The 11469-nt window shown below is 37.3% G+C and overlaps 1 protein-coding gene across 6 annotated transcripts in view; it reads left to right on the plus strand.

Moving 5' to 3' along the window:
* Positions 1-11469, plus strand: part of PRIM1 (DNA primase subunit 1) — a 50100-nt gene that overhangs the window by 30148 nt on the left and 8483 nt on the right. For 5 of the 6 annotated variants that reach the window (XR_009265606.1, XM_058742333.1, XM_058742331.1 and 2 more), the window contains exons 3-11: positions 3507-3613; positions 3685-3758; positions 4847-4983; positions 5360-5418; positions 6762-6871; positions 7588-7676; positions 7849-7990; positions 9486-9555; positions 10603-10688. Coding sequence is in view for 5 of the 6 variants with exons in the window: in XM_058742333.1 (XP_058598316.1) it covers positions 3507-3613; positions 3685-3758; positions 4847-4983; positions 5360-5418; positions 6762-6871; positions 7588-7676; positions 7849-7990; positions 9486-9555; positions 10603-10688 (874 nt within the window). In the remaining variant the exon portion in view is untranslated. The remainder of the gene's footprint in view (positions 1-3506; positions 3614-3684; positions 3759-4846; positions 4984-5359; positions 5419-6761; positions 6872-7587; positions 7677-7848; positions 7991-9485; positions 9556-10602; positions 10689-11469) is intronic. The other variant, XM_058742335.1, reaches the window with a different exon arrangement.

The raw sequence follows: 11469 nt of genomic DNA on the forward strand, positions 1-11469 counted from the left end.
GGGCGCCTGGGTGGCGCAGTCCGTTGAGTGTCCGACTTCAGCCAGGTCACGATCTCGCGGTCCGTGAGTTCGAGCCCCGGGTCGGGCTCTGGGCTGATGGCTCGGAGCCTGGAGCCTGTTTCCGATTCTGTGTCTCCCTCTCTCTGCCCCTCCCCCGTTCATGCTCTGTCTCTCTCTGTCCCAAAAATAAATAAAAAACGTTGAAAAAAAATTTAAAAAAAAAAAGATTTTATTTTATTTTTTTATGTTTGTTTATTTTTGAGAGCAAGAGAGACCGACTGTGAGCCAGGGAGGGGCAGAGAGAGAGGGAGACACAGAATCCGAAGTAGGCTCCAGGCTCTGAGCTGTCAACACAAAGCCTGATGCAGGGCTTGCAAACAGTGAGATCATGACCTGAGCTGAAATCAGATGCTCAACCAACTGAGCCACCCAGGCTCCTCCGTGATTTTATTTTTAAGTAATCTCTACACCCAACATGGAGCTCAAACTTACAACCCAGAGGTGAAGAGTCTGATCTTGATCTGAGCCGGCCAGGGCCCCTACCTTTTTTTTTTTTTTAATACAATTTGTCCTATCTATAATTTTTCTCTGGTCTCTCCAGAAATCCTATAGTCAGATATTACGTGTCTTAAACTGATTCACTAATTTTTTTTCCTCCTGTTTTCTATTTTTTTGTCCTTTGGCCCTACTTTCTGGGGAATTTCCTCAGAGGTTTTCACTTCTGCTATTATATTTTAATTTCCAAGAACTTTTTTTTTCATTGATATGTCTTATCTGAGGATATCAATGATAGTTTTGTTTTTTTTTTTTAATTCTGTTGTACAGTCTTGTTTTCTCAAGGTTGCTTTTTTTCCTGTTTTTTCCCCTCTTTCATATTAGAGGCTTGCCTCATAAGTCTGATAATGTCTTGCATGTTGCTTATATTTAAAAATAGAGTACTCTTGGGGTGCCTGGGTGGCTCAGTCGGCTAAGCATCCGACTTCAGCTCAGGTCACGATCTCAGTTTGTGGGTTCGAGCCCCGCGTCGGGCTCTGTGCTGACAGCTCAGAGCCTGGAGCCTGTTTCAGATTCTGTGTCTCCCTCTCTCTCTGACCCTCCCCCGTTCATGCTCTATCTCTTTCTGTCTCAAAAATAAATAAACGTTAAAAAAAAATTTTTTTTTAAAGAAAAAAAAATAAAAATAGAGTACTCTTATGTGGATCCTGAGAAACTTAACAGAAACCCATGGGGGAGGGGAAGGGAAAAAAAAAAAAAAAGAGGTTAGAGTGGGAGAAAGCCAAAGCATAAGAGACTCTTAAAAACTGAGAACAAACTGAGGGTTGATGGGGAGTGGGAGGGAGGGGAGAGTGGGTGATGGGTATCGAGGAGGGCACCTTTTGGGATGGGCACTGGGTGTTGTATGGAAACCAATTTGACAATAAATTTCATATATTGAAAAAAATAAAAATAGAGTACTAAAAAAGCTGATTGGAAGTTCTGTATACATGACTGAGATTTCTTTATTACAAGGTGATCTGGCTTGGTCATCTTTTTGGGAAGAAGCTCTGTTGTCAGTTTCTCTAGCTCTTTGCTTGAATGAAAACTCCACTAGCACAGAGATCTGTTTTGATCACTGATCTATATTCCTAGAGCCTTTAACAGTGCCTGACACTCCTGAGCAGATTCTTCAGACAGGAATCTTCTGGTCTCCTCCCCGGGTGGCAGCGATAGGGTATAGATGTAGGGGAAGAGGGCAGGGTCTCAACTTTCCACATGTAAATGTCCACTTAATCCCCTGTATATCAGTACAACACATCTTTCTTCAGCTGTACCTGTTGTTCCTGCCCCTCATCCCAGTCCAAAGACCCACTGTTTGAGGTTCTCCAGATAATAATTCAGGTGTCTTTGCACAGTCACCTAGCTCTGCAGAGTAAATGGAAGAATCTGGGGAACTGCTTCATAAAAAGATTTTTAACGAATACTCTTATTTTTAGTCTTAGCTTTACCAACACCTCACACATGCACGCACGCACGTGCACATTCTTACTCCAGAGATACCAATTGTGACCAGAGTTTTTTAGGGATGCTGAGGTGTAAATTGGGTTGCTTCTTATCTTTCCTTACTGAGAGCTTAAGATTCAGCTCTTATGGGTATCTTATAAAAATCGTGGTGGTATCTTCTCCTTTTTGGTTCTTTCTTAAAAGACATGCTTTTTTTTTTTTTAATGTTTATTTTTGAGAGAGAGAGCGCACAAGTGGGAGAGGAGCAGGGGGCCGGGGGATAGAGGATCCAAAGTAGGCTCCGTGCTGACAGCAGCAAGCCCAATGTGGGGCTCAAACTCACAAACTGTGGGATCATGACCTGAGCCAAAGTTGAACGTTCAACTAACTAAGCCACCCAGGCTCAGGAATGCCCCAAGACATGCCTTTCTTAAGAAAATCTTTACTATCCAAAAAAAAAAAAATCTTTACTATCATTTTTGTGCAAGTTTAGGAGAGCAAGATAAGTATCTGTATTCGGTCTGCCTTCTATGCCTGGTGATCCATAACCTCAAAGGAGGCTACTTACAGCTTAAGCCAAAGGCTCAGTTTGAACTAATTGAGATATTTTGGATTATTGAAATATTTTATTTATTTTTTAAAGATTTTACTTTTAAGTAATCTCTACACCCAGTGAGGGACTTGAACTCACAACCCTGAGATAGAGTCGCATGCTCTACTGACTGAACCAGCCAGGCACCCCTATTGAAAAATTTTAAATACATTTTTGTTACTTATATGTCCAGTAACAGTTAAAGGTCCTTAAAACAGCTTACAATAGGGCATTAATTATTTGTATGTACTTTCTTCCTTATCAGAAACCTAAAAATAACAAATATTTATTATTCAATGTTACATGTCAATTATATCTCAGTAGAACTGAAAAAAATATGGCAATATAGATTTATCAAAACCTGTTTTAAGTAAATGTATACTGTCATCAATTCTGGATGCACAGAATCCAAATTAATGAACTTTGAAATAGAATTGGCATTATATTATGGTTTCTTCATTTCTCTTTGGCCACTTTTTTTGTGTGGGTGGAAAACAGCATAATTGACAGCATGACAGCTCTTATAGAAACTGATTGAGGGGCACCTGGGTGGCTCAGTTGGTTAGGCATCCAACTTCGGCTCAGGTCATGATCTCGTGGTCTGTGGGTTTGAGCCCCGCGTCTGGCTCTGTGCTGACAGCTCAGAGCCTGGAGCCTGTTTCAGATTCTGTGTCTCCCTCTCTCTCTCTGACCCTCACCCATTCATGCTCTGTCTCTCTCTGTCTCAAAAATAAATAAACGTTAAAAAAATTTTTTAAATAAATAAAAAAAAAACTGAATTTTTTGTTTGGTTTTTTTGTTTGTTTTGGGTTATGTGTGTGTGTCTGTGTGTGTGTGTATACATATATATGTATATGTATGTGTATATATATATATATATATATATATATATATATATATTTAAGATATTTAAATATTTTCCCCCTATCTGTAGCCCAATCAACACAATACAGTGAAGCTGGGAGCTTTCCAGGCTCAGGAAAAAGAATTGGTGTTTGACATTGACATGACAGACTATGACGACGTGAGGAGATGTTGTAGGTAAGTGCTGCATGCCTTGCTGGTAGGGTGGGTGATGTCACTAACAGTGAGTAATGATGCCTCTGCTCCAGTTCTGCAGACATATGTTCTAAGTGCTGGACCCTCATGACGATGGCCATACGCATAATCGACCGAGCACTGAAGGGCAAGTATTGGTAGTGTCTGAGGGGGTCAAATGCAAGAATCTATTTTCCTCTGAATATTTGTCTGTCTGTACCATTTAAAAATTTTTTTAATGTTTATTTATTTTTGAGACAGAGAGAGAGATAGAGTGTGAGTGGGGGAAGGGCAGAGAGAGAAGGAGACAGAATTCGAAGCAGGCTCCAGGCTCTGAGCTATCAGCTCAGAGACCAACATGGGGCTCGAACTCATGAACTGTGAGATCATGACCTGAGCCAAAGTTGGACGCTCAACTGACTGAGCCACCCAGGCACCCCTATCTATACCATTTTATAGTCAACTCTCATAAATTTTGAACATGTTTCCTTGAAACATATGGCCAGAAAATAAAAGATTAGAATAAAGTTGTAGTTCAAATTCTAATAAAGCTGTTGATCAAACCAGTGAGTTTTTTCCCAGTTCAGTCATCTGTCGAGCAGCTCTTTGTGCTACATACTGTCCTAGGTGAGGGAAAGAAATATGAAAGATAATGATTACCTCAAGTATGTTATGCAGTCTAAGAAGAAGACGAATAAAATTGAAGATTATACTTATGTTGAGTAATATGCCCAGCATTCCCTGGAGATCTAGAACAGCAGGAGTGCATACAGGAATGGGAAAAGACTGGATTAGAAAAGGCTTTCTGGAAAAGATAATGATAAAGATGATAATGATATTAAAAATAGCTAACTCTTGTGATCACTTCAGCACATGTACTAAAAATAGCTAACTCTTATCTAGGGTGCTTATTATGTGCCAAGCACTGTTCTAAACACTTTAAATTTATTAACTTTTTTTAATATCCCTAGACTGGGTCTTTAATGATAAATGGCAATTGGTCAGGGAGAGAAATGGAAATACCGGGGCATGAAGAAATTCTTGGCAGAGAGACCAGAATAGGTATTGACATAAAGGCAAAAGCATGGAGGACACAGAAAAATAAAAATAATTCAGTAGAGTTAACATGAGTACATGTGGATAAGAGGTAAAAATGAAGCTAAGGAAGTAAGCAAGAACCAGGAGTTTATAAATTTATTTCTAGATTTTAAAACCTATTATTTCTCCCCTCCTCAGAGGACTTTGGATTTAAGCATCGTCTCTGGGTATATTCTGGAAGGAGAGGTGTTCATTGTTGGGTCTGTGATGAATCAGTTAGAAAATTGTCCTCTGCAGTACGTTCTGGGATAGTTGAGTATTTGAGTCTTGTAAAGGTAAGATCTTAATGATAATTTACATTTCTTTGTTTGCTAGATGTTACCAAGCCTGAAATGTTTAGTGACAAAATTAAACTTTTAGAGCATCCACATTCCAGAGTAGATGATCTTACCAGCAGATCAAATAATCATAGTAGCTACATTTTTTAAGATCTTTGTTTGTGACAAAAGGAAAATTACTTTTCTGGTTCAATTATGTGAAGTAAAGGTAACCCAGAAAGTTACAAGTATTGAGACTATAAAATAGCATCTAAACTTCTATATGTTGACAGTTTTCTTTTAATCAGTATCTTTAGAACACATTAAAGGAATTTTTAAGTTATTTCATTTATTTCATATACATGAAGTTCTTTTTTGATGGTTTATTTTTCAGGGTGGTCAAGACGTTAAAAAGAAAGTCCACCTAAGTGAAAAAATTCACCCTTTTGTCAGGTCTGTTGGAAAAGACTCTATGCAGTTTAAGTTGTGTCTGATTTACCTTTAGAATTGCCTTGTTATCAGTTTTCCCTACTGGGATAGCACTTTACAATGATAATAAGTAGAGTTCATTGAATGACTACTTCATGCTGCAGTATTCATGACAGATGTTTTACAAATGTTCTCATTGGTTTTAACAATAACTTCATGACGGTCATGATGGTATCTCCATTTACAGATGAAGAAAGTGAGATTTGAAAAGATTGTATAAGTTTCGTGGCACCACACAAATAATTGTTAAATTCAGCATTCATGTCCTGGTCTGCCTAATTTCAAAACCCATACTCTTCCCACTGAACTCACTACTTCTCTGGGTGAAAAGAGCTTTGCATTAAGAGTTAGAATCTCTAGGGGCGCCCGGGTGGTTCAGTCAGTTAAGCATCTGACTTTGGTTCAAGTTATGATCTTGCAGTTCGTGGGTTTGAGTCCCACATCGGGCTCTGTGCTGACAGCTCAGAGCCTGGAGCCTGCTTCAAATTCTATGTCCCCCTCTCTCTCTGCCCCTACCCCGTTTGCGCGCGCGCGCTCTCTCTCTCTCTCTCTCTCTCTCTCTCTCTCTCTGAAAAATAAATAAACATAAAGAGTTAGAATCTCTATTCTGCAACTTATTAAGACCTTAATAAAATATTAGAGCCTCTATTTCCTTAACTATATGACGGGAAAAACATCTCCTTCTATCTGAGAGTTGTGGCAAAGATTAAATGAAACAGTAGATGTGAAGTCTGCAAAATGCTAAGCACTATATAATTGTCGAGATGTAAAGCAAGTAATTCATAGTAGAAACTATAGACTCTATCCCACATTCTACTACTGATGTATTATTATGTTGTCCTGGCTTGGTTGCTTTCTTGTTACGTATTTATGATGCTATTAACCTAAGTTGTAGAGCTTAAGAAGTAAACATTTCTTGGGGCACTTGGGTGGCTCAGTCGGTTAAGCATCCGATTCTTGATCTCAGTTCAGATATTGATCTCAGGGTCGTAAATTTAAGCCTGTGGAGCCTACTTTAAAAAAAAAAGAAAAAGTAAACATTTCTTGAATATCTGTTCTAAGCCAGGTACTATCTACAGTAGGTTCTTCCCCCTTAGAATGTCTTAGTTAACTCTCATAACCCTGCAAAGGGGTATTATTCCCATTTTACATAGCTAAACTCTATTTGTATTTTTCTTATTAGACTAATACATGCTCATTAAGAAAAATTCAGTAGAAGTAAACACTAGCCACCCAAATAGCAACAAAAGTTATGCAGTGTATATATTACAAATAGTATTAGGACTTTGTTATTGTTATTCCTACAGAAAATCTATAAACATAATAAAAAAATACTTTGAAGACTATGCCTTAGTTGATCAAGATATTCTTGAAAATAAAGAAAGCTGGGATAAGATCTTAGCCCTTGTTCCTGAAAATATCCTTTCCCAAGACCATTTTTATGTGAGCTACATGTATTTATCTATGATATTATAAATGTGTTCTGCCTGCATATTCTCATATACGTACTCTTAAAAATTTAGTCTTTTTACACAAAACATCTTTTTCTGCATTTTAGTATCTCTAGTTTGGAATATAGTAAAAAATGAAGCCTTTTCAGAAAGAAATTTCCTCATTTTGGAGTTTGATCCTCATAGAATTAATGGATACTTAAAGAATACTGAATCATATAGTCAAAATTTGTACAGACCAGGGAAAGCTTTACATTAAACCAAATATTTATTTTGGCATTTTTTCTGTCATATCAGTATCATATTTTTACAGGAGATTTTTTAAGGATATGTGTTCAATTAATATTTGCATTTTAGAGGAGCACCTGGGTGGCTCAGTCATTTAAGCGTCCGACTATCAATTTTGGCTCAGGTCATGATCTCATGGTTTTGTGCATTCAAGCCCCACACCAGGCTCTGTGCTCACAGTGCAGAGCCTGCTTGGGATTCTCTCTTTCTACCTCTCCCCTGCTCATGCTGTCTCTGTCTCTCTCAAGATAAATAAACTTAAAAATATACATATTTGCATTTTAGAAAACAATAATTTCTAGTAAACTTTCAGCTATCCTTGTTGTAACACGTACTGGAAATAAGTTGTTCATTAATGTGTCATAAATGAGTGTGTTCCTTAATGACTCGTCACCAATTCATGAGAAACTTCAACAAAACTTCCAAAAGCATCACAATTCACTTCAGCGTTGGGAGTACTTGAAGAAAACCATCAGCTCTCAGGTATATCCCATCGAAATCTCTATTATAAATATAATAATGTAATTCTTAATTAAATTCTGATTGTTTTGCTTATTAGTAAGTTAAAGATTATTGAAAATAATGTTTAACCACTTTTAAAGAAATCCTCAAAAGTTCCTACTGATCCTCATGCTGGACTTGCGTCTGTTTTTAGGATAATACCAAAAACGACAAATGTGGACCCTGGCTTGAATGGGAGATCATGCTCCAGTACTGTTTTCCACGGCTGGATATCAATGTTAGCAAAGGAATCAATCATTTACTGAAGAGCCCTTTTAGTGTTCATCCTAAAACAGGTACAATGTAAAGAAAGTAAAACTAGAAGGAAAATGAAAGTTTTAGTTGTTGATTAGTAGCTACCAGATGAGTTTCCACTACGTAAATAATTTTTATCTGGGTTTTTGAGGTTCAGTGTTAGAATTGTAGAGGTACTTAGAACTCACACGATGGTAGTTCTCACTGTACAAATGAGAAAACAGTGGTCCAAGAGGTTAATGGGACTTGTCTACAGTCATAAAACAAATTGCAACAGAGCTAGAAACAGAATTCAGTTCTTAAACCACAGAGTTCTGTGCTGTTCCCACTATGCTTCCTCCCTCAGTTCTTTTTCCATACTTTTAGCTTTAGCTTTCCTCCTTCACATTTTTCTTAGGTGTTTTGAAGGAATGAAACTGACTTTAAAATAGATATAAAGGTGGCTATATTGACCTAAACTTTGCTTCATCCAACCGGGAGACATATGCAGTTGTATATAGTTGTCCTTTTTAGGACAACTAATATCCAATAAGTAGCCAATAATCCAACTCTGCCACTTGCTGTGGGATGTTAGGTAGACTACTCTCTGTACCTTGGTTTTCTCATCTGTGAAATGGAGATAATAATAGTACTTACTTCAGTGGGTTATTGTGAAAATCTAAAATGTAAAGTGCCTAGAAATTGTCACACATTCAGTCCTCCCAAATTGCCTAGTTTCCTTTAATAATCTATAATGATTCTCTAGTCCATATATTTGGATAGCTCCTTTTCAAACCTGTCAACTGTGTGTTTTCAGCTTCTTTTGGTAATAATCTTAATATTTCTTAATATTTTTTTAACTTAATTCTAAAACTTTAGTGGGTATTCCCTTATTCTAAAATTCAGTTTCAGTAAATAATTATATTCATAGGTGTATACATTTTGATTATATCTTTTCCCCATTAAGTAGCTGCAGTTTTTACTCTGTCTTCAATCAGCAACTCCCAATTCTCTTGATTATCTTAACTTGTTATTTACCTGGCATTCTTGAGATTCATTATCTCATTTTTGAGATGTGATGAATTTTATGTGGTATCCCAGGTGTAGATATTGTAAAAAGGTAGTATAATGCTATTTTATTCCCAAAATGCTTTCTAAAGATTTCCAACATACAGGTGTCTGTTCTGATCTCAGCAAATCAAGATAATGAAAGGAACTATTTTTATCTATGTTGTTTCATTTTCAGAACTCACTAAATTTGATATCATTCTGTACTTCTGTATAAAAGGATATTAGGAAGAAGGAGATAGAAATAAAAGTAGAGATAAGGGCACTATGTAATAGCTCAACAGTCTTTCATACTTATTTTTTGTTGTTTTTTTTTAAGAGAAATAAAAGATGCAGCTAATGTGGAAGTAATTTCCAACTACTGGTTTTAACAGATAAGTCTAACCCTTTTTCTAAGCCTTAGATTAAAATTTAGCCAAAATAACACATAGGAGACAGCCCATAATCTGTATTTCACAGTCATCAGTTTATAACTTTTGGTCCTTACAGGTCGCATTTCTGTGCCTATCGATGTACAGAAAGTGGACCAGTTTGATCCATTTACTGTTCCAACCATAAGGTATGTTCCAGATCATTGATCATTCCTTTTTTGTTTGTGATTGGTTCCTGAATTTGAAGTAGATTGGACTAGATCCCTTCCAGAGAAGCAGCTGCTCTGAGGCTATATGATGATGCCCTAGTAGAGCAACATTTCCTAGTGAGTTACGCAGAACACAAGTTGCTGTTCTCTAATAAAAAGATTATAAGTTCTGGGGCACCTGGGTGGCTCAGTTGGTTAGGCATCAAACTCTTGGTTTCAGTTCAGGTCATGATTTCGTGGTTTATGAGTTCAAGCCCTATGTTGGGCTCTGCTCTGGCAGTGCAGAATCTGCTTGGAATACTCTCTCTCCCTCCCTCTCTCTCTCTGCCTCTCCCCTGCTCACACACTCTCTCTCTCTCAAAATAAACATTAAAAAAAAAAAAAAAGATTAGGGGCGCCTGGGTGGCGCAGTCGGTTGAGCGTCCGACTTCAGCCAGGTCACGATCTTGCGGTCCGTGAGTTTGAGCCCCGCGTCAGGCTCTGGGCTGATGGCTCGGAGCCTGGAGCCTGTTTCCGATTCTGTGTCTCCCTCTCTCTCTGCCCCTCCCCCGTTCATGCTCTGTCTCTCTCTGTCCCAAAAATGAATAGAAAATGTTGAAAAAAAAAAAAAAAAATTAAAAAAAAAAAAAAAGATTATAAGTTCAAATAAGTTTGGGAAATAACCACTTTTAAATAAAAAGTTCTCCACTGTAAGATTTTCCAGTTTTTATTATGCTAACATACATGGAAAACTCCATGCATATTAGAAAATTATCTATCCATATTAGAGATTGTGATTTTTAGAATATCCCAAATTTAGTTGGTCACACAATTTTTTCACCAAAAATCTTGTAGGATTCACGTGGCTGTCATACACTAGGTAATGTTGACCAAGAAACAACTTTAAAATTATCTTATTCTAGGGCAACTGCCTGACTCAGTCAGTAGAGCATATGACGCTTGATCTTGGGCTTATGAGTTCAAGCCTGATATTGAGCATAGAGTTAAATAAAAAGGAGGAAAATTCTCTTATTCTGTTATTTGTAGCTCCATCTGCCGTGAACTGGATACCATTTCCACTAATGAGGGAAAGAGAAATGAAGCTGAATCTGATATCAAACATAGAACCAGAGGTATGTCAATATACTAAAATCTCACTTTAACCTAAGTTTTTTATATAGACATCCTTCTGTCAGTCCAGTAATTCATTCTCCTTGGATTCAGCCTAGAATGGATTGTTTATCCTGAAACCAGCTCAGTAACCAATAATATCATAACAATGTTTTTGTCCTTTTTTAATCAGTTGCTCAAATGGTGATGTTGAATCCAATTTGAGTCCACAGATATTTCTAAGCATCATCTAAATGCCAGGATCTATACTTACAAGATTAAATTGTCAATTGGTGTGGATCATTGTTTGTCACAGTCTTAGTTTCAACAGCTATTGATTTAACAACCACTATGTATATAGTACTTTTGCTCTTTATTTTTGATGTATCCAGATGAGTGTTATGGTAAATATAGATCTAAACTGTGGTTGAACTGTATGTTCAAGAATATGAAGGAACTAGAGAATTTATAAATCTTCCTTCTCATAGAGGTCAAATCTTTATGTACCAACACCCAAGAGACATCCTACAGCAACAGAGCCAATAGAACTTTCTGTTATAATAGAAATGTAATGCACTTCCCAGTGTGGTACTCACTATCCACATGTGGCATAATCCACTTGAATTATCAGAAACTGGATTTTCAATTTCTTTGTTGCTTGTTTGTTTTTTAAGTAAGCTTCACACCCAGTGGAGAGTTTGAACTCACAACCATAAGATCAAGACCTGAGCTGAGATCGAAAGCTGAATGCTTAGGGCGCCTGGATGGCTCAGTTGGTTGAGTGTCCGACTTAAGCTCGGTTCA

This window comes from Neofelis nebulosa, chromosome 8, assembly GCF_028018385.1.
Source record: "Neofelis nebulosa isolate mNeoNeb1 chromosome 8, mNeoNeb1.pri, whole genome shotgun sequence".
Classification (NCBI taxonomy): Eukaryota; Metazoa; Chordata; class Mammalia; order Carnivora; family Felidae; genus Neofelis; species Neofelis nebulosa.